Source organism: Macaca fascicularis, chromosome 11 (genome assembly GCF_037993035.2).
Source record: "Macaca fascicularis isolate 582-1 chromosome 11, T2T-MFA8v1.1".
Lineage (NCBI taxonomy): Eukaryota > Metazoa > Chordata > Mammalia > Primates > Cercopithecidae > Macaca > Macaca fascicularis.
In genome coordinates, this window is record NC_088385.1 from 103,713,590 (window position 1) to 103,737,992 (window position 24,403).

The following is a 24,403-nucleotide window of genomic DNA, read 5'->3' on the forward strand; positions in this document are numbered from 1 at the left end:
TTTAATATTTGGCTAAATTTGATTATTAGGTTATTAGTTTGATAAAATATATTTTGAAACGAGTGTTTTTCTCCTCATAGATTCTTCCTCTCCTTGCATTGTATCAATATTTTGTTTCTGGAATTTGTCAAGATATAATCAGAAGTCTGGAAGCAAGAATCCTCAAGGTATGTTACAAGCTTTTAAGACATTTGATATTCTTGAACTATTAAAGATATTGTCATGTATTAATTTGATTTTAGGACTTATATTAACAAGCTGATAATAACATGGCATTACACTGATATAAAAAATAACTTAGCCATTATTATAATAAAGTACGAGAAAAAGCCATTTAGAAAGGTGTAGATTATTTTATGCTTGGACCACAGTAAAGTGAGGAACAGCTGCACATGGAAATAAGGTTCACCCAACACCAATTGGCCTGGAAATCGCCACTTCTGAGAGACTGGCTTCCTGGTGAAGACCAACTGAACCAGTTTTCTGAAGCTTCTGTGAATTTATTCCTAAGAACCTTTATGGAGATCATGGTACACAAGAATTTTTCAATGCACAGATAATTGAATTAACAAGATCAGATAGATGCTAAATTACAAAAAATCCTGTAATCCAGAAGTCAGTTAAGGTTCTCTGCTTTTGAGATGCATGTGCAATTGATTGACTTGAACACCACATGGGATGGGAAGCACCTTATTCTCTATGCTCTCTATCCTAATCACTCATGTTGCCTGCTCCCACTTTTGTTGAATTTGTTTTGTACATGGATCATCTCAATATCCAACAAATTTGCTCCCAGTTCTGTACCTCCTCAACTGTAATATGGAGTTCAACCCTATTTTATATTTTACACACACACACCCGCGTGCGCACGCGCGCGCACACACACACACACACACTGTGTATTCACCCTTTTTTCTATAGTGGACTTTACTAAAAATTAGGAAGACAGAGAAATTTAAGTTGAGGCAAAACAAACAATTGAAGATAGAACATTTGGCTTTCTTGAGCTTAAAATCTTTCTTGGCCATCATCTCATGCTTTTGCCACCGACTGAATGGAGCAATCAGCTATGGGCTGGTAAACGTCACAATTGGCTCTAAAAAAATAAACCTCAAAGCCGGGCGTGATGTCTCACGCCTGTAATCCCAACACTTTGGGAGGCCAAGGCGGATGGATCTCCAGGTCAGGAGTTCGAGACCAGCCGGGCCAACATGGCGAAACCCCATCTCTACTAAAGATAAAAAAATAATTAGCCACGTGTGGTGGCGGGCACCTGAAATCCCAGCTACTCTGGAGGGTGAGGCAGGAGAAAAGCTTGAAACCAGAAGGTAGAGGTTGCAGTGAGCTGAGATCACACCACTGCACTCCAGCCTGGGCGACAGGGCGAGACTCCATCTCAAAAAAACAACAAAAAACAAAAAAACACCTCAAAATTTTCATTTGTGGCATTTTCAATTTCCATCCATGGTGTGAATACTCCCACTATGTCTGACTTCAAGCTACCGACTAGACATCACTAATGATGGAATCAGGGACAAGATGTGCACAATTAGCTCTTGCAAATTGGAGTGAGTGGGCTCCAATACACCACTGGCTTAATTCATACTTCTGCTTTTGTGGAAATACTCTCTGACTTTTGTTGCCAAATTTCTCCCATTTTCTAATAAGGGAAAATTAGACTTCCATTTGAATTTCTCTTCATGTCTAAACCCTGCCCTGGGGCCTATATTTTCAGACCTAAATAGTTTGTGGCATGCTATTTCTAAGTAAAGAAATGAAGAATTCTGGTGCTGATTATTAATGATTTTAACCTGGGAATAAATAATTTGTTACTGATCATAAAATTTTCTGAATCACCCTCTCTGAGTTACTGAACTCTTATGAGTTCTATTGCTTTTGAATTCCAACACTTTTAAAAGAAACTGAATGTAACTTTTCTCTCTTTTTTACAAAAGATAATGTTCTCTTCAATATTGCAAAATTCTTGAGGCTAGGATCTGTATCTTATTCATCTTTTAATTCCCTGTAGCGTCTTGAGTAATACATTCACATAGTTGAAATTCAGTAATTAACTATTGAATTTAAAATCTGCAGACATTTTTCAAGTGCCTACGTGCACTCTCTATAGTGTTTAGTGGGAACTCACCTAGAAAATACTTGGCAGATGTTTATTGATTTAACTCTAAAACAACATTTATCGAGTACTTCCTATTTAAAAGCACAATGTTAGTAACTCCAGTCGAAGAAATGTAACCAATGATCCTTGCTTATAAGGAAGTGAAAACTAAGAAGAAAGACAGGACGTATACCCAAGATAATAATGTTGGCACCTGCCACTTGATCATTTCCAAATGGGTGTGATGAAGACTCTCCAGGAGTTTGAAAGAGGAAAAAATGGCTTTGAGTCTTTAGGTTTCACTAAGTAGGTAAGATTTAGGCTTGAAAAGAGTAGAATTCATGGAGCAGGAGAGAGGAAAAAGGGAACATTTCTTGGCCGTCAGTGTGAAAGATAGGTGAGAAAATATTGACTTGTTTAGGGGGTAGGGGTGGTTCAGTTACACTAGAGTGGAGGTTTTGGGTAGGCAGGTTGTAGAAGATAACATGAGTATACCAGAGGTCGATGACACTGAGAATACCAGGGACTTAGTCTTGAATTCTCAACTCTGAAGAGATATAATTTGGAGGTGGAGCTATGAGAGAAATGAAGAGATTGCAATATCTGAATTTTGTAACATGTACAATCTGGTCTGTCCTTAAGAGGCAAGAAGCATGAAAGGGTTGCAATGATCATAACTTATCAAGAGGAGATCTAGATGGGCACCAAAAGACATAATCTGGAACAAAGTGGTTAGATGACTTTTTAAAAATCATATTGTTAGCACTTGGTAGCTGTTTTTGTCCTAGAGTAGCATAAAAACCAGAGAAGAATTGTGGACTTCATTCTGGAGAACTGGGTTGGAGAATTAATTACAGAATTTATATAGAATCTTATTGTTTCTATAATTAACTAATTGTAGAATTTGGATCAGGAGAATGACATGATCTTATCTGGTGTCTGGTACCAGTGTCAGGAGTAGAGTGAGCAGTGGGATCTTATTGGCATAGTAGGATTGAAAAACCAGACTAGGGTTTTGACAGAGCAATGAAAGAGGACAAATGATGGATCATACAGAGGAAGGAATGACAGCCTGTGTGAGCAGAGTTTGCCTGACCTTTCTGAAGTAAACTGGGGTCAGGGAGTGGGAAGAGAGAAAAGTCATAGTCGGGAAATAACACACAATGATGATTCCTGACAAATCAAAGAGCAATAGATCACACTCTGAAGTTTCTATAGTGCCCTAGTGTCTTTCAGGGAAAGCTTTAAGACCTCTTCATGATCAGCTGGCCTGGCTTCACTTTAGAACTGCCAACATCTTGAAAGATTTGTCACTCTCAACACATCAAACCTAGGAAGGGTACCAGTGATTCTTTATTTGTGTGAGTGAATGGTTGATTTATGGGTAGTTCTTTTTGCTCTCTGGCTTGTTTGTGTTTGCAGTGTTGGTCACCTCTGAAAATATATGTCCATTATTTACCCAATTGCTTTTTCAAATGGTCAGATTGGTATGATAAACTGAAGCCAGAAAGAGTCCATGTTCAGCAATCTTATAGTCAAAACTCAAGGAAACTAACCACATACAGATATAGGGAAGTGTTTCCTCCTAGGGGTAATGAGAAAAATGGTCATCTAGAAACCTGAAAGAGTTTATATGTCTCCCCCAGAGCCTCCTTTGATATTATATGGCACTGGGGAGATTAGACCCCAAGGTACCTTAGGCAAAGACCAAAGTATGCAACTCGATAGACAAGCAATTTTCTCTTTCTTATTAAAAATATTTTCCTGATCTTTTATATTTTATTTTCATGTTATTTATGTATACAGTTTCCCACTAGCGCACCTTTTTATTTCTTTAAAATTCGCACTCTCTTGAGATTTCTAAGATAATAACAAATGGGAAACAGAGAGTATGATAGGTGGACATGCTGAGGATAAATGGAATTTTCTTTTCCTATGTTATGTATTTACACGTTCATCTAATTTCGAACTTTATTCTCTGCTTCCACATTTACCCTTCTCTGCTCTCTACAAAGTCACTAGATAGTTTTCACAATTTAAGTCAGGTTAGGGCCCTGTCCTGTTTAAAACTCTCCAGTAACTCCTTATCACACAAAGAATAATGTGCAGAGTCCCTACTCTGGTCTTCAGGTTCTACTTGACCTTTTTTGGCCAGCATTCATACTCACCTCCTGACCTCCTCCCCTTGCTCCCTGAGTCCTGCCATACGGCCTCTACACTAAGGTCCCTTAGCAGATTTTCATGTCTGTCTCCTTTAATGCCATTCCCAAATCTTCTCTTGAAGGTTTTCTTCACAGAGAATTCCTTCCTGACCACAGTCTTGAAAATAGCATTTGTGAGTGCCCTGTGTCCCTTTGTATTTGTGTATATCTTCATGTGTCACTGAAACTTAGCTAAACATGCATCCCAATGGAACATAACCTCTAAGAGGGCTTGGTACATATGAGGTGCTCCATAAATACGTTGAACGAATTTATGAAAAATAAGAAAAATAAGAAAAATAAGAACTCCTTTTTCTATAATTTTCTGATGATCCTGCTGGATTATATTCAAATTAAGCCATATAAAATACATAGCTATAAATTGATTATTATTATTAAATATATGTATTTAAAATTAACAGCAGCCATTAATTATGGATAAGAAAATTGTTCCTTGTAGCACTATTCACAATAACAAAGACATGAAATAAACCTAAATGCCTATCATCGATAGACTAGATAAAATGTGATACATATACACCATGGAATAATATGCAGTCATAAAAAAGAATGAGATCATATCCGTTGCAGCAACCTGCATGGAGCTGAGCTGGAGGCCATTATCCTAAGCAAACTAACCCAGGAACAGAAAACCAAATACCACATGTTCTCACTTATAAGCAGGGACTAAATATTAAGGACACATGGACACAAAGAAGGGAACAATAGACACTGGGGCCTGCTTGAGAGTGTGGGGTGAGAGGAGGGTGAGGATCATAAAACTAACTACTGGGTACTATACTTGTTACCAGTAGAGGGTTGTGACTGCAAGTTGTTCAGGTTCTTGGCGTTTTGAACAAAGAACTGGACAAAACGCCCAGCAAAGCAAAGAAAGAATGAAACAACAAAAGAATGAAAGCAGAGATTTATTGCAAATGAAAGTACTCCACAGTGTGGGAGTGGGCGTGAGCAGTGGCTCAAGGGCCTGGGTACAGAATCTTCTTGGGTCCAAATATTCCCTAGAATTTTCTTGGGTCCAAACGTCCCCTATTCATATTGGCCACTTCGTGCTCACCCCATGTAAATGAAGTAGTGGCCCACAATCAGTCTGACTGGTTGCAGAAAGCAGCCAACCAGAGACTGAAGTAAGTTACAAAGGTTACTCGCCTGTGCAAACATCTGATTGGTTGCAAAAGGCAACCAATCAGAGGCTAGGGTGAAGTTACAAAGTTATACTTCTATGGAAAGGAAGACTCACCTGCAATCAGTCTGATTGGTTGCGGACAGCCAATTTTCCTATCTGCCGCGCAGAAGCGGTGGGGGTTTGCAAAGGGAGTAGCCTCTTAAAAGTTAAAAATAAAAGAAAATTAGTAGTTGTCTCTGTGTTGATACATTGTGGAGTTAGTCTCCCAGTTTGACTTTCCTCGTTGGGCTGGAGAACATTAGGAGTGTTTTTGTTTTGTTTTTCTTTTGGGCTATAGTTAATGGGAACAAAAAAAAATCATTAAAAAAACTTTTATACAGCTATCATATTATAAAAATATTAATGTGTTTGCCTCTGATGAAGTAAGCAGCATCTGATAAATGTCCATTGTTTTGAACAGCCGCCTGCTGTTGTTAGCTTCTTGGTCCATTGCACATGTATATGGGCACACACACAGACACTTGCATCTCTCTCCACTGTGTCTAGTAAACATGAATTCATAATGCATTACCAACATTAAGCAGAAACTTTGGATCTCAGAAAGTTGACGATTTTCTCTATACTTTGTTTTCTAAGTAAAACAAATTGTTTAATTAAGTACCTCATTGTTTCCTTTCCTTTACAGATAGAAGTCCTTATAGATTTGAGATTCTTTTCTGAAGCCTTTTATGAGATATCCCAAATTTTCTATGGAAAAAACATGCCTTGTTCAATACCCGCAGGCTATAAAGCTACTGGAAAAACGAAGGTAATCTGACAATTTGATTCAAAGCAATTTCTTTACCTGTGAGGGATACGTTCCTAAAATGTAGGGAACACTCCCACGAAAGTGTATTTACAATCTCTGGTATTTTAGACTTCTTTGTTAAGTCTGGTTACAACTAACATCAGGATTTTATGAGGTTTCATTTGTCTGGGTTGGAAGGGTGTCGTGGAGGAGGGAGCATGGTTTTGGAGTAGTTTTTACAGTCAAATTCTGGCTCAGGGATGCTGCATGTTGCTTTTTATTATAGTTACCATGGGCAGTCTCACTAGGCACATTTATCAGCCACTACTGCTTAGTTTTTTGGGTCTGACATTACAATTTCTGGTTAATATTTTAAATCAAAATAGTCTTTCCTTATGTCTTATTTGGGTCTCTTTGATTTTCATACTTTATACCAAAGTTTTAAGAATGTGTTCAAATTTCTTCTGATTTCTGTGAGGAGAGAACATTCCTCCATATTATCTAACCTTTTTTGATTTTAGGAGATAGTTTTTACCTGGCTTGTTTAATTTATATTTATAAACTGGATAATTGAAATACCCTTGAAAATGAATACTGGAATTGATGTTTAAAGCATAAATTAAATCAGAGGGAGCTATTATTTTCCTCTCTTTTGGTCTTCATGGTGATCTGGGAATCGCTGGATGATCATGCTTCAGGCAGATGCTTGTGACCCTCCTAGACCAGCAATAAAGGAAATAGGAGAAGGTAGCAAATCGGTTTGCCTGGGAGAGAGTGTATGTGTGAGGAGTGAGACTGATAGGCACAATACCAGCTGGTTGGATTCAAATTTGGAGGACCTAAAGCAACCTGGGGAATGAGCTATAAGTCTTGAAAACTACTAGCATAAGCTGACATTATATTTACATATAATATGACAATTACTTCAGAGTATTCTCCTAAAATGTACCTTCTTGTTACTCCATATGACTGCTACAGTATTATAACTTATTGTAATAGGGTGTGAGGCTATCCACAGAACATCTCAAGAGGGATGTTTATTAGGCATTGGATACATGCGTGTGCATAGGTATGTATATACATCCATATATATGCATATATCTATGTGTGATTGATAGATAGATGGATAGAGAGATACACACAGAGAGGGGACAGAGAGTGAGACTGGTATCAGTTGGTTGATTGTTTTGCTCATTTTCTGCGGCATAAATTAAGCATCATCTTACCTGGAATAAATTAGCAATATTTTCTTGCTTGCTCCTCAGTTAATTACACTTTAATTAGTTAAAAAATATTTTTGAGTGCTTACTGAATACAGGTGCCGTTCCAGGCAAGGAGATAGAGCAGAAGAAAGACAACAGGGGCTCCTGCTTTCCTGGAGCTTACAGTCCAGTGAGGAAGACAAACACCAAATACATTAAGCACATAAGTATATGTCAGGTCAATCACAATACACAGCTGTCAAGGACAATCAAGCAGAGTTGAGGGGATGGAGAGTGACCAGAGCAGTGAGGTGCTGTTTTATTCAAAGTGGTTTGGAGAATCTCTACAATAAGCAAGTTTTGAGGGAAGTGAGCCATGGAAAGATTTGAGGGAACAACCTTCCACGTGGGAGCAACTGTGAGGGCAAAGGTTCTAAAAGGGATGCTTGCAAGAAGTGGTTGAAGAAAACCAAGTAGGCAAAGTGAGGCTACAATGAGGAGGAAGAGGAGGAGGAAGAGGAGGAGGAAGAAGAAGAGGAGGAAGAGGAGGAGGAGGAGGAGTAGGAGGAGGGACCTAGGAGTCAGATCATGTAAGACCTCATAGGGCTTGATAAGGACTGGAATTTTCTCTAAATAAGATGAGAAATAGCGCAGAGTTTTGAGCAGAGAAGCGACATGATAGGAATTAAATATGAAAGGACACTGCTTACTATTGGGGAAGAGGCTGCGGGTGGGCAGGGGTATACATTCGGAGACCAGTTAGGAGGCTGTTGCAGATAATCTGGGTGGGGCATGATAGTGATTGAGATGATTGTGGTGAAGGGAGTGAGCAGCAGTCCAGTTCTGGGTGTGTTGTGAAGGTACAGCCAGCTGCATTTGCTGATAATAGTTTGGATACAGGATGTAAGAGAAAGGAGGCAAGGATGACTACAGAGTGTTCAACCTGAGCAACTGGTAGGAAGACGTTTTCATGTACTGAGATGGGGAATACTGCTCCAGATAGGGGTTGAACATGTTAAGTATGAGTTTCCCAGTAGACATCCAGGTGGAAATGCAGCATAGTTAGGTGCAGATCATACAGGGTCTGGAATTCAGGGGAGAGGTTGGGGTTGCAGGGACACATTTGGGAACGCTAGAAGAGAGATTTAAAATCACAAAACTGGATGAAATCAGCTGGGGATGAGGCAGATAGAGAAAAGCAAAAGTCAGAGGACTAGACATTAAGGTCACTCACATTTAGAGTCCAGGAGGATGAGAAGGAGAGAAACCAGTTGGGTAGGATGAGAAACAAGAGAGAGTTTTCAATGGTCACTGCTTTCACTGAAATAAATCAAAAGGTCAGAAACAAATTTTTACAAGTAGATTCCAAACTTCATTTTTATCAACTAGTTTTCATAAGATAAATGTATGGGTGAATCTATCTCCCAATAGATTCTGATTTCAGATTTTGTATTCTCAAAGTTAATTTGCAGCTTTCCAGCTTCAGTTGGGAATTTAAAAAGTGTAATTAAAAGAGGAAATGTGTTCAAGATTTATAATTAAAATAGGTGCCAATGGTATTAAGCTGCGGGCTAGTTATTTAAAGAAGGGATTAATGAATTAAGTTTCACTTGTAAAAGAAGTAACTGAAAAAGTCCTACAGATTACTATTGAACTTTTCACAGGCCTTTAAAAAAATTCTCTATTTTAACATTATATTGGTATTCTGCTCTTATCACCAAATCTAAAGTCCCATTATTAAACTCTCTTTAATTTATACCAACAAGGATTTCCCCTTGGATTCAGTTACTCACTTTTCAATGTATTATGGGTAATGAAGAATATCTTCAAAGAAGGGAAAAAATTTTAAAACACTTACCAATACTTTTTCAATAAAAGCTATCTGTGATGTATTGTTTTGGGAGGTTCCCTCAAAAGCAGATCCTGAGACTAGGATATGGGAACAATAGTGTCTTTGGGAAGTGATTCAAGGAAGTAAGGTGAGCTAGTAGGAGTGCTAGATAGGGAAGTGGGGAAAACCAATTCAGAGAGCGTGAATGAGAAGGTCACCGATATGGGTAACTGGGGCTCTCAGAGAGACTGGGTAGAACACTTCTGTTGTTCTTGTTTGGCAAGGTTTATTCTCTGCACTTCTAGTCTCTCCTGAACATTCTTATGGCCAGGCAAAGACGTACAGGTACTTGAGTAGGACACCATCTACATGTGTGCAACCTGTCCATGGAAGCTGTTGGTGACTTCCTGGTGACAAAGGGGGTTGAGGAAGGGGCAGAGGGACATCACTGTTGGATTCTACCAATGGGAATCTTTTAAAAAGGGTCTTCTATACCAAGAGAGATGCATCCTACTAGATACATCAGTCTCCTGTGGCAAATAAACTAAATGTTTCCTAATGCAACATTGTATTTAGAGCCAAATATAATGACAAATAATACACCAAAAAAGGAAAAAACAACCAAAAATATTTATTCTGAATAGCAATACAATTTTGTCTCAAACTGGTAAAGATTTTTTTTTAAGTGATAATACTCACTGTTGTTAAAAGTGCAATAATTCTGACATCTTCATACAATGTGGGTGGGAGGTGGGAGTGTAAATTGAGCCAGACTCTTTCAATTTTCTCAGTATATTCATATCTTTTGACCTAGAAATTCTGCTTCCAGGAATCTATCCTAAGGCAGTAATCACAAATATAGACAAAATAGTCATCAGTGTTATTTAAACTAGGGCTGAATGATGGGATAATGATGGGGAAGTGGCTCCCCGAGATGTCCAGCAATAGGAAAGAGATTATTAGGCTGCATTTGTAGGATAAAGTATCACCTACTCATTAGACTGAAGTTTACAAATAATTTAATGATATGTGAAGAAAATTATGATGTAAAAGTTTAGTGAACATGGAATACAAATCTATTTTAAAAAATTTAAAATACATCAAAAAGACATTAGTAGGAAAAACATCAAATATTAACATTGTATTTCTTAAAGGAAGTTGACATGTATGATTTTTACTTTCTTTATACTATGCTTATTTTTTCTGACTAGAGCATAAATCACTTTTTCAATAAAAATGATAATTAAAATAATTTTAGAATACATTAAATGTTTTATTTAAAAGAATACTCAATCTTGTTCTTTCTGTTACTACTTGTATTTTGACAGATATTTCAATCATTTGACTCAGGAAAACCTCTTACCAGTAAAGAAAATATACAGGTAAGGATAATAATATTTTATAAACATGGTTTTCCTAAGTGTGGATAATTTTTGAGTCATTCTAATCTATTTGGTTGATACAGTCTTTGATTCTGAAAATCTGCTATGTAATATTCTTTTTTTTGCCCAGTATCTTTCACAAAAAGAGGATTCTACTGCCCATCTAAATACATTTGTTCCTGTCACAAATGGAATGATTGGGACTTAAGCACTTGATGACCTAGTAATATTTGAATATCTTGAAATAATAATTTTTAAAAATCCTAGGAGTATTGGCAGTCTGTCTCTCCTAGGAAGTGTTAGAGCAGGAGAGCTGTGGCACAACCCTTGTTAAAGGGGGCTATGGATGAGGAAGGAGTTCATAGAACCAGGCGACAGTTAATGCAGATAGATACACATGGTTTTTATTTTTTTAAGTGCTAGGAAACAGCATTAAGTAAGGTATTTATTTTTAATTAAATAATTTTGAGAGATATTTTCTCAAAGTTGCTTTATTTTTGTCTTCCATAATTTTAATAAGAATATATCTAACTTTTATTAAATGTAATCTTATTACTCTTCTATTAATGTGCATTTTATTTCACAAAGTTCACTTTTAATTATCCTTCAGATGATTTATTGTTTTTTATTTTCCTAAAAATTTGTTTTAATTTATAAGCAATTTGCCTGAAATGAAATAACTGGTATTAGGAAGATAGAAATATGTATTCATATTTCATTTTAGTGTTCCAAGACCTTTGGGTATCTAAGAATATTTCTTCCTTTCCCATCTTAAATGCCAGGGCATCCTAAAACACTTCCTTAGGGAGTGGTTTTTGGTATAAAAAGAATGTCTGTCTGATGATTTCTTTTTATGCAAAAAGAGACTAACAGTATAATGGAAATTCGGTTTCTATTAGCTAATTAGTTAAAACAGTACTGTTGGTCTGCTTAAGACTCTTCAGATTATACTTTATGTTTTTTTGCATAAAGAAGCGAGTGCTAAATAATATTACTAATTAATCTTCTTTTGATCCTCAAGTGTTTGTGTGTAATTGTCAAGGCTCATTAAATCACTGTTTGCTGTGGAGAGAAAAGAGAAGAGAAACCTTCTCCCAACCAATCTGAAGTTTCATGCTTCAAGCTCTTCCAAACAATGGAATTTTTTTGTTTACATAAGGCAAATAGTTTCTCTTTTTTTTCTAGAATAGATAGCCCCAACATCTGCCTTACATATTAATTCAACAAATAAAATCAAGAGCTTATTGTGTGTAAGGCGGTAGGCTGCCAATCAACATTAGTTCTGATGCTGTCAATCAACACTAATCAATCGACAATACAGACAAACTACAAACTCTCATGGAGCTTGTATTTTAATGGGCAAGACTAGTAATAAAGCATGATATATAAGTAAATATGTTATAAATATGTAAATTATATAGTGCATTAGAAGGAGAACCATGCTATGGGAGAAAATAAATGCAGCTGTGCCTAAAGGGAATTGGGAGCATGGGGCTAGGTTGGAGATGGTAATTTTGAATGGGGTAATCAGGTTAGTCTTCACTGAAGTGGCTTTTGTGAATAGACCTGGAACAGCTAAAGGTGCAAGTCATATGAAATCTGGAGAAGGAACAATCTATAAAGAGGGAAAGGTAAGTACAAAGGCCCTGAGACAAGATTGCCTAGCTTGGCGAGGGACATCTAAGCCAGTGTGGCTAGAGCTCTGTGAATGATGGGAGCAGTAAGAGATAAGGTCAGACAGGTCAAATTGAGAAGGGGTAGTAGGGCCATTGTAACCAGGCTGTTATCAGAGCAAAATGAGGAGCCACTGGAGAGTTTTGAGCAGTAGTGTGTCCTGACTGATTTATGCCATAAAGGGATTACTTTTCCTAATCTGTTGTGCCCGCCATGTGCCAGGTACTGTTCTGATGCTGTCAATCAAATACATCGTCAACCATAATACAAATTCCCAAACCTCAAAATGTTTACATTTGTGTGTGTGTGTGGGTCTCTCTCTCTCTCTCTCTCTCTCTCTCTCTCTCTCTGTGTGTTGGAGATATTGAGTTTAGAGATGTTGGATTTGAGATATCTGTTAGACATCCAAGTGGAGGAGTTGAGTCAGAAGTTGATTCTGTGAATTTGGAGTTCAGAAGAGAGGTTGGAGCTACAGCGAAAAAGTTGTGATTTCATCAGTATTCAGATGAGATTAAAACCATGAGCCTGATTAAGATCACCTAAGGGGAGGGAGTGAGGAGAAGGAAGAGTACTGAGTTCCAGGACAGTCCAATATTAAGAGGTATAGGAGAAGAAGAGGGACCAGCAAAGAAGACAGAAAAGGAGAGGCCAGAGGAATAGGAAGGAAACCAAGGGAGTGTGGTGGCCTGAAAGCCAAGAGGAGAAAGCATGTTTGGAAAGAGTGGGTGATCAGTAGTACAAATTTTGATGATGAATCAAATACAATAATACTCTGAATCTTAAACATGAATTTTTTCACATTTAATGTCTCTAAAATCAGAATGCGTTTTACAGTTGATGGCATGTGACAGCTTAATTGGCGTATAAAATAATGGCATCAGATCAGAAGTAACATGGTATTTGAAGACTGATAATTGAACATTGGATTTAGCCAAGTGTAGGCCATCAGTGAATTTGACCAAAGGGTTAAGATGTAGGGATGGAGTGGGTTTAGGAGCAAATGAAAGGAGAGAAACTGGAACCCTTCAGAGTGTTGTTGTGAAGGGGAGGAAAGAATGGGGTAGTGGCTGGAGAAGGAAGTTGGGGTATAGAGAGTTTTGGGGTTATTGAAATGGAGGAGATGAAGCATGGCTGTGTGCTGATAGGAATGTTTCTGTAGAGAGTGGCATATTTATGATATAGGAGAGAATGGCTGAGTAGGCCATTGGAGAAAGGAATGATGGCCTAAGTGGTAATGCCAGCCTTAGATAGCAGAAAGGAAGGTAGAGCTGTGGGGGCAGATGCTCAGGTGGATGAAACAGATGGAGGAGTTTGCTCTACTCTGACTGCTTCAGTTTTCCTAGTGAAGTGGAGGAAGCAAGGCCATTGGCTGGGAGGAAATCAGGGAAGGAAAGGTTAGAATTCTGAGGAGAGAAGGGTGCAAAATGGTTGTCTAAGAAAGAAAGAGAGGGTGAATGGACTGGCAAACCATTGGAATATTACCAGGCAGCATTGAGGTTTGGTTGGGTACTTAAAATGGGATAATTTGTGTGATTGTGTGATTTTTCTCCATCCCTTTTCCACCCCAGGGATGCAGACCCTAAGAGGGCTCAGAGTTGGATTTCAGAGTTGGAGCTGCGATTTTGCTAAGGAAGTGTGTTTGGATAGGTGAGGACCCAGCGGGTTGAGGGTGTATATGAGAAGGGTTTCTAATGATTGACGGTGGACTCTAAGCAGGGTAGGGAGATTGCTTGTCTGCCCATCTTTTCTTCTTCCTGTCATGGTATCTCTGATTTACTCACACTAAAGCAGAGTAGCCGGTGTATGTGTCTAATGAGCTTCCAGTTTGTCTGTTTTGATAAAGGATCCCATCCTTCACTCTGAGCACCAGGTTTACTCTGCCATGATGGCAGAACTGGCCTCATGAGGCACAGGTCAGAAATTGGTGGGGAACAGCAGAAGCATTGTTGAACTGTTGAGATGGTTCCGACGTTACATGTCTCTCTCAATAGACCTCCCATTTACAATACCCTGTGCCCAGCCCTATATTCCTTCATCCAACACCAAATGTGGACTGCAAAAGAATGAAACTAATAATATCTGAAAAGGTATTTTTCTAACTTGCTCTTTTTCCTTTTTTCCATTTTTTTAAGGCAATGGATGAATTAAGAAATAAAGGCTTACCTGCAGTTCTGGTTACAATTGGCCAACCGCATCTCTTAAATAAGTTTAATTTTGTTAAAGCATACTTTTTCCTAAGTGTGGCTGCGACAATAAATTGTGTCCCAGAAAATAAATTTAAGACAGTAATTACCGACAGGAGCAAACCAAACCTACCAAACTTGAAAGGTAGTTGTTTTATTTTTTGCCTATTTCCCTTTCTCCTTCCTTTCCATAACTATTCTCCCAGCCCCCACTAATCTATATAAATGATATAGTATATATTCTTCCACATCTTTCTCTAAGCTCATATAATGACACACATATGTACTTATGTCTAGGTGTATGCATATACATACCTGTTTATATATATCCATATTCATATACTTTATATATAATATACTATCATATATATATACACATACATGATAGGATTTATCATTTATTTACAAAATGGTATATTCACATTTTTTTGCATTTGGTATTTCCCATGCAGAAAAACTTCGTTGAAATCACTCCAAGTCTACTGCTTTGCTTTGGTTCGTTATATTGACTGTATAGTATTCTAGGCCATGATCATCCCCCATGTATGTTCCTTGGAAACAAAGTGCGTGTGCACCAATAGAAGAGTGATTGAATAAAAAGGAATGTGCCCCTCCACTGGTGCATGTGCACTTCATTTCCAAGGAACATTGCCACTGTGCAACATACCCAGATGACGTAGTGTATCTTTCTATGAGGTATATAACCCATGGGTGGGATTTATGGGCCATGGAGAAATTTTCAATTGTATTAGATGTTGCCTTAAAAATAGGTGATTTTTACCATTCAGTTTGATATTAACTGTGGGTTTTTCATAGATATGCTTTATCAGGTTGAGCAATTTCTCTTCTATTCTTAGTTTGTCAAGTGATTTTTATCATGAAAGTGCTGAATTCTATTAAATGCTCTCTCTGCATCTATTGGGATGATTATGTGGTTCTTGCTTTTTATTCTGTTGATATGGTGTGTTACATTAATTGATTTTTGGACGTTTAACCAACCTTACATTCTTGGGATAAGTCCCACTTGATCATGGTTTATAATTTTTTTTTTTTTTTTTTTTGAGATGGAGTCTCACTCTGTTGCCTAGGCTGGAGCGCAGTGGTGCAAGCTCAGCTCACTGCAACCTCTGCCTCCGGGTTCAAGTGATTCTCCTGCCTCAGCCTCCTAAGTAATTGGGACAATAGGCGCCTGCCACCATGCCCAGCTAATTTTTTGTAGTTTTCGTAGAGATGGGGTTTCACCATGTTGGCCAGGCTGGTCTCAAACTCCTGATCTCAAGTGATCTGCCTGCCTCTGCCTCCCAAAGTGCTGGGATTACAGGTGTGAGCCACTGCGTGTGGCCTATAGTTCTTTTTACTTGTTAGATTCTGTTTGCTAGCATTTTGTTAAACATTATTGCCTTCATACTCATAAGACATATTGGTCTTTAGTTTTCTTGCAGTGTCTTTGTCTAGTTTTGATATCAAATAATTCTGGGGCCTCAATTTTAAAATGTAGGTTTTTCTTATGGTGAGACCAACAGATCAGATGACTGCCATTGAAAAAATAGTTACAGTTTCCAAGAGGAAGGGTGTGCCACACCACTGTGGGAGAAGGGAACATAGGAGAGCTGGGCTGCATCTCAGGAGGCAGAGGGCAGTGGGAGGGAAACATGAGCAAGAGCCTTTATTGTGGTTGCTATGCAAATGAATGGGTAAGGCAAGGTGAACAGGCTTAGTATTTGAATAATTTTAGTTTGAGTAATTTCAGTGAGCCCTGACAGGATAGGGGCTGTCTCTAGATGACTGATAACTGGGCTTGAGGTGATTAGGGGAAGAGTGGCCTAGAGTAAGAGCCTAATAAAGGAGGTGGTGGGGGCATGGGCTCTTTAGTTTGCACATGAAAGGTGTGCTCACAGGTGAGTCTTTTACCATCTCTAGGAATTGGGAGGTCAGCAAGGCCCCAAATGTTATCATTTCTGCATCAGACATACAGAATTTTTTTTTTTTTTTTTTTTTTTTGAGATGGAGTTTTGCTCTTGTCACCCAGGCTGGAGTGCAATGGTGCAATCTAGGCTCACTGCAACCTCCGCCTCCTGAGTTCAAGCAATTCTCCTGCCTCAGTCTCCTGAGTAGCTGGGATTACAGGTGCCTGCCACCATGCCTGGATTATTTTTTTTGTATTTTTAGTAGAGATGGGTTTTTATCATGTTAGCCAGGCTGGTCTTGAGACATACAGAAAATGTAAAGACATAATTAATATAGCCTCATAGAATGAGTTGGGAAGTATTCCCTCCTCTTTTATATTTTAGAAGAGTTTGTGAAGAATTGATATTAACGCTTTAAATGTTTGGTAGAATTCAACAGTGAAGACATCTGAGCTTGAACTTATATTTGTGGATAGCATTTTGATTAGCAATTCAATCTCTTTTTGTAGTTCTCTTAAAATTGTCTATTTCTTGACTCAGTTTTGATAGTTTGTGTCTTTCTAGGAATTCATCCATTTCATCTGTGTTATTTAATTTATTGGCATACAATTTTTCATAGTCTTCCTTTATAATTCTTTTTTTGAAATTTGTAAGATTAGTAGTAATGTTTCCTCTTTCATTTCCAATTCTATTAATTTGAGTCTTTTCTCCTTTTGTCTTTCTCAGTCTAGCTATAGGTTTTTCGATTTTGTTGATTTCTTCTACTTTTTCTTCTATTTTCTATTTTATTATTGTATATTTCAGTCTTTATTATTTTCTTTGTTAACTACCCTTACGAGTTGGGAAAAAAACTTAGAGGAGCTCCTGTGTTATCAGTGTTACTTTGCTTAAGCTAGACACTCTGTCCCACAAGGTGGTGGGGCTGGGTGGAACAAGGGAACCCTGTCTTCTTAGTTGTGCCAGTTTGAAGTGAAGTTTCCATCTCACTGAACAGACCAGGGGAAGAGAAGTAGTCATCTTTCTCCAAATACCGCAGACTTGTAGTACTGTTCTCACCACATTTTAGTAAGTGTTTTTGAGTAGATGTTTAATTATTTGCTGTATGGCTTTAGAATCATTTCCAGAGACTTCAAGCATTAAAAAACCAATAATTTTTACTAATTTAATGGTAAAGTGGGTTCATAGAGCTCTTCACATTGGGATGCCAGAAGTTAATCTCCTGAACAATGTGTTTTTGAGATTTATCTATATTTATGTTGGTAGCTGTGGTTCCTTTATTTTCATTTTATTTCTTCATGTACTGATGATAGACATTTAGACTGTTTTCTATAAACATTCTTGTACATGTCTCTGAGTGCTTATGAGTAAGAGCTTCTGTATATCTAGGAATGAAATTGATGTGTCATATTTAACTTAAAATTTAAAGTTAATTAGTATCTCTACCCTCTTCATAGATCATTTTGCTCTGATCACCCCTTCCTACTTTAATAATTTGATAGCTTTAGGTTTTAGGTTTTTTTTTTGTTAATTTGATATTTAGACATTATACTATTTTTTTCCCACTCAATAGTTGTTTAGCTTTACCAACTTATTTGCTGTTTTCTTTGCTCACCATTACTTATTCTGTTTCAGACTTTGGACATCTCTTTTCCCTGAGATGTTATATCCTTTGTAAGTTTAGATAAATAGCTAGTGTGTCATTATCATTTATTTAAAAAATCTATCTTTTCCTCACTGAAATAAGAAATTCATTATGTAATAAATTCTCATATGTACTAGGTTATAATTCTTTTTTCATTTTACAGTTTTAAAAATTAATATGTAATAGTTGTACACATATGTGGGGTATTTTTTTTATATACACATAAAGTGTGTAATGATCAAATCAGGGTAATTGGGATATCCTTTATCTCAAACACTTGTCATTTCTTTGTGTTGGGAACACTCTGAATCTTCTCTTCTGTTTTGGAATATACTATAAATTCTTGTTAATAGTAGTCACCCTACTATGCTATCAAACACCAGAATTTATTTCTTCTATCTAATTGCATGTTTGTACCCACTAATGAACTTCTCTTCATCCCTCCTTCCCATCTCCCCTTCCCAGCCTCTAGTAATCACCATTCTCTCTATCTCCATGAAAACAATTTTTTTCTTAACTCCCACATATGAGTGAGAACAGGCAATGTTTTTCTTTCTGTGCCTGGCTTATTTCACTTAACATATAAAGAACTCACACAACCCAACAGCAAAATAAACACAAGTAATTCAAATAAAAAGTAGGCAAAAGACCTGGGTAGATATTTATCAAAAGAAGACATATTAGTGGCCAAAAAGCATATGAGAAAATACTTACCATCCCTAATAATCAGGAAAATACAAATCAAAACCACGATGAGATATAATCACACCCCAGTTAAAATGGCTTTTACCAAAAAGACAGAAAATAGCAAATGCTAGTGAGGATGTGGAGAAAGGAAAATGCTCATATACTGTTGGTGGAAATGTAAATTAGTACAACTATTGAAAACAGTATGGTCATTCCTCAAAAAACTGAAAGTAGAACTACTGTATGATCCAGAAATCTTTTCTGTATATCCAAAAGAAAAGAAAATTAGTTTATCAAAGGAATACCTGCATTACCATGTTTATTGCAGCACTATTAACAATAACCAAGATATGGAATCAACCTAAGTGTCCGGCAATGGATGAATGGATAAAGAAAATATGGTATATATACACAATGGAATATTATTCAGCCATAAAAAAGAATGAACTCCAGTCATTTATAGCAACACAGATAGAACTGGAGGACATTATGTTAAGTGAAATAGGGTATGATTCTTGATTCTCTATTTCTACTACTGATTTTCCTGGCTTCTTGTGTTAATAAAATAGTTAATTTGATTTTATGACTGAAAACTATTTATTACCTCCTATGTTATTTGAGAATTGAGAATGTAACAGTGAAAATAAACACAAAAATACTCTCTTAAAACTTGTTATGGTAGAAAAATACAGTGAATTAAATGAATAAAGGCATTGTGGATTACATGGTAACAAGTGCTTTGGAAAGCAGGAAAGGGGGTTAGAGAGTATAGGAGTGGGGTGTAATTTAAAATAGGGTTGTCAGGAAGAGTCTTAATAAACAGGTGATATTTGAGCACAGGTCTAAAAGAGGAGAGGGAATGAGATGTGAATTTCTGAGGAATAGTATTCCAGATTAAGGGAACAAATACCGAGACTCTGAGATGGGCATGTGGCTGGCATGCTTGAGGAACAGCTGGAGCCCAATATGGCTGGAGCAGAGTGAACAAAGGTGAACGTTCTAGGAGATGCTGTCAGGGAGATAACAGAGTGATTATGAAAGGATTTGAAGGTCATTATAAAATATTTGGCTTTTATTCTGAATGAGTTGGAATACCACTGGAAAAGTTTTAAGAGGAAGAACTGAAAGTTTCTAAAGCCTAACTCTGGTTTCTGTATTGAGACTAGGTTAGGCTATGGGGTTAGGGGAACCAACAGGGTGAATAATTTGAAGAGCATAATCATATTTCTTTTTAAAAGGTTATTGAATAATTCAATTAGAGCTTATGGTGGCTTCAACAAGAGTAGTTGCAGTGGAAGTGGTGAGAAGTAGCCAGATTCTGGATATACCTTGAAGGTGGAGTCAAAAAGATTTGAAAGGGAAGATCAGAAGTTCACTCTGGGGCAGGTTAAGTGTGGGATGCCTTTTAAGCACCTGAATGGAACTAAAGAGTAGATAGTTTGAGATGTGATTCTGGAGCTCAGGAGAGAAGTCCACACTGAAGAAATGTTTCCCAATCATTAGCCTATAGATGGCATTTAAAGGCCTAAGACCGCACGTCATCTCCATGGAAACGAGTTTAGATGGAGAAGAGACAGGAGAAATGCTTGGTTTCATCAACAAGAGGTCAAATAAATGAGGGAGAGTCCACAAAGGAGACTGAGAAAGGATGAGTGAACAAGGTGTTTTGAGGAGGAAGGAGTGATCAATTGAATCAAAAGGCCAAGGAAGATGGAGGTTGGACTTAACAAAAAGAATGTCATTGAAGAATCTAGAAGATGAACTTTGTTGAACTAACCCTTATTGGAGTGGAATCAAACAGAATGTGTGCAGGGGAATCAGAATGAATGGAGATAAATGGGGAGGCTGCTGAAAGGGACAAAAGAAGGTTTTTTTTTGTTTGTTTGTTTTTTAAACTGAAAAAGTAACGATCTGTTTTTGTTTTGATGGGAATCATCAAATAGAAAGAGGGAAAATAATGATGATGCAAGGTGTGGAGTGAGATTTCTAACTTGATACCCTTAAGTAGGCAAGATGGGAATGGAACTAGCACTCAAGTGAAGGGTTTGGCCCTACATGGCAACATAAAATTCACCTATAATGACAAGTTGGAGGGCAGAGTGTATAGGTTCACATGCTAGTGGATGGATAGATGTGTTGTAGATATGTTTGCAAGTTATTTGGTAATTTCTTTGGTTTCTTCATTGGAATAGGAAACAAAGACATCAACTGAGTGAGAACCAGGGAGGAAGTGTTGGAGATTTAAGGAGAGAAGAGAAGGGATAAAGTAGTTGTCTGAGGGCATTGGAGGGCAGATGGACTAGGGAAATGGAGCAGGACTGCTGGGCAGCTTGCAGAGCCTTTTTGTATTTCTGTATGAATTTAAAGTGAGAAGAGTTAGCATGGTTTTTTTCCCAGCCACATTAAAATTCAGGGGTGCTGATGTCAACAGAGAATTGGATTTGCTGGGGCTTGGGGATTGACCAGGTGGGTGCCATAAAGGAGAGATGGGTAAGGACATTTAAGGTGTTTGCAAGAGTGATTATGTTTGATGAACTAAGGAACTAAAGCTGGGTAAGGAGGGATGAGATGGCAGGGGAAAGAGAGGGAAAGGGAACAGTGAAACACTGGTAGTGTCAATGGATTGTGGGTTCTAGAAGGGGTAAAGTATTGCTGGATTCATGATTCCTGAAAGAACAATCTGGAAAAATATTAGTACTTTTGTCTGTTAAGGTCATCACTATTCACCGTTCACTTTTTCCTATTTTCCTTATATATTCTTAGGAATATTCTGCTTGCATACTTCAAGGTAATTCAATCTGATTCTAAACAAGAAAACTATGATAACAAAAGACATTGGAATTCGTTAAGATGCTTATATTAATTTTAATGTAATTTATATATTTTTATTGTCTTCCCGTCCAAGAACATATTTTCTCATTTTTTCATATTTTTTGCCCTTTTAATTTTCCCTTCCTGGAGTTCACAATTAGGCCCATTTTCTCTACTATCATTTGTAGATAACATAGCAGCTAGTTCACTTACCAAGCTACTCCACTCAAATCAAAGACCTGGAAAAACTTTCAGTTTCCCCTTTTCTCCCATGCTTTTCCCTTCAGCAGGTGACATCACCTCACTTCACATCCGACTCCTGGTTTTAGTTGATTTTAATTCTAGATTCTTATTAGTTTTCCTTTAGCATGTCCATTCTATTTCAATTACTTTATTTAGTACTACCTTTTTACATATGTAATTACCTGTTTAGAATTAAATATGTAGATTTTCTATCCTTTCCTCAGTATTTCTAGATGTTAATCCTAGTCTTCTGGCTTCCATAAAAGCAGATAAGAGATCTATTTCTTTTATTTTAGAAAATTTGATTTTTTGATTGGAGATGTTTCTCTTAATTCTTTTAGATCAGGGATTTGATTGGAAGCACATCTGCCTGATACCTGCCTAAACATTGAAAGAATCTGCATTTTGACAAAGCATTTCATTCCAGAAAGCATTTTCTGGTACTCTGCTTGCACTTCCCTAAGTGTTCTTATTATTTTGGTTTCAATTTGTCATGCCTCCTAGCAGTTCTATTTCCCATTTGAGTTTCCTCTCCTTGCCTTCTGAGCCCCTGTAGAAGTCAGGCTAAGCTGGTCTGTTGTAGCAAATCAGTCTTTAAATATCATGGCTTACCACAGCAAGGATTTAGTTCTTGCTCAGATTGACAAGGGGCTGTGTTTTGCAAAGCCACTCAGGTACCCAAGTGCTACTATCTTGGAGGCGCACCATCTGAAACACTCTGCTCTGACCTTGCCTAGAAAGGCATAGGGTGGCACATGAGCCCTTAAATGGAACTCTGAAATTTAGTCTGGTTAATTGGAAAAGACCATATTTAAGTGCAAATAGGGCAGGAAGTATGGCTTGCCAAGTGCTCAAAAAGGAGAGGAGCATGCATTAAGTGAACATGATTAGTCTGAACCTCAGATCCTGGATATGGTGTTATTTTTGCTGGTCATCCCATTGGGGTTCCTGTCATGTTGGTATCAGCTATGCAATGGAGAAGGTGAAGTCAGTGAGATGTAGAGTGGCAGGCAGGTAACCAGCCTCTCCTAAGACATCAGGACTCCTATATCTCTTCGCTTATGGATGGCCTGTCTAGCTCCTCTTTTTATTCTAGAGGGGAACACTCATGTGGGACCCATGTTAATTTTATCACACACTGGTTCATCGAAATGTCTAGGTTAAACTCTTCCTAGGGTCTTTTGTATGGTAACATGCGTTCCAGGCTTCTTTTGTACCATGTTCAGGCATTTGTTTTCTCTCCATCATTGTCTCTCTCATTCTTACTTTCTCCCTTAGGTGAGAAAGCCCAGTCCCAGATCCTCCTGCTGGGCCTTCCAAGAGCCCTAGCCCTCCCTCATCCTCAGCTGACCCCTAGATTCAGACCCTCATAATTTAGGAGACTAGCCAGGTAGGGAAGGTTGGTGTTGAAAGAGGAGAGGAAGTTAAGTGTATTAAGTTCCATGTTATTTTAGAATTCTTCTTCGCACTTAACAAACTTAATTTCTTCATGTGGATATATTTTTCTGTCATTTGTAGTAAAATGATTTGTGGTTCATCTTTCTCTCCCATAATCTAGAAGCCCAGTTGAATGAAGCAGGCAAAGACAGTGATCTGAATTCTCTCACTTCTCCACAGTTCAGAATAAAAGCAGACTTTGGATTGTGGATGGAGATTTTGAAAGAGATATTCGAGTATTGTGGATTATGCTGTTCCAACTGGTCTCACGCTCAGCTCTTAGACTGAGTGGCATGTACATATCAGAAGAACTGATGCTTCCACAGAGATCTTATTGAAATGTTATCATTTCATCTTATTGAAATGATATAGAGAAACTATATCAGTAGCCAATAGCTTGAATAACATCACTAAATACCTAAAGAATTCTTTCAGAATTGTCTGATTTGTTGTAAGAATCAGCTTCAGCCTTCTAATATATAACATTAGGGACTATTTGATATAGGAATATGCTTCTATATTCCTGTGTTTCTATATTATCATTGTGTTTTTAAAAAATTATTAAACTTACGGATAGTTTTCCTGTGAATGATGAGTTTTAAAAACTATTAATAGAATTAGGGTGGGTGCAGTGGCTCATGCCTATAATCCCAGCACTTTGGGAGGCTGAGATGGGCGGATCACTTGAGCTCAGGAGTTCAAGACTAGTCTGGCCAACATGGTGAAACCCCATCTCTACAAAAAATACAAAAATTAGCCGGGCATGATGGTGGCCTTTAGTCCCAGCTACTCGGGAGGCTGAGATGAGAAGATGGCTTCAGCCCAGGAGGCAAAGGTTGCAGTGAGCTGAGATTGTGACACTGTGCTCCAGCCTGGGTGACAGAGCCAGACCCTGTCTCAAAATAAAATAAACCTAGAATTAATATCTAAACTAACCATAGGTATTCTTGGTCCTTCCAAAATTTTGTGTCTTTATAGAGATATATTCAAAGGATGATGGAAGTTCATTTTATAATCTTACAAAACTTAAAGATGAGACCACTCTTAGCATGCTAAAGGTAAGTTTGAAATTGTTTTCAAACCATAATAAGTTAGTTACCAAAAATGCACTATTAGGCCCTGGATGGGCCTGCTATCAGAGTTATTCTTGCTTTTG

General features: G+C 37.7%; 1 protein-coding gene across 1 annotated transcript in view; it reads left to right on the forward strand.

Moving 5' to 3' along the window:
• CFAP54 (cilia and flagella associated protein 54) overlaps window positions 1-24,403 on the forward strand; it is a 377,376-nt gene that overhangs the window by 198,016 nt on the left and 154,957 nt on the right. The window contains exons 46-50 of the mRNA XM_015431414.4: window positions 81-167; window positions 6,147-6,269; window positions 10,610-10,663; window positions 14,470-14,665; window positions 24,226-24,305. Coding sequence (XP_015286900.3) covers window positions 81-167; window positions 6,147-6,269; window positions 10,610-10,663; window positions 14,470-14,665; window positions 24,226-24,305 — 540 coding nt within the window. The remainder of the gene's footprint in view (window positions 1-80; window positions 168-6,146; window positions 6,270-10,609; window positions 10,664-14,469; window positions 14,666-24,225; window positions 24,306-24,403) is intronic.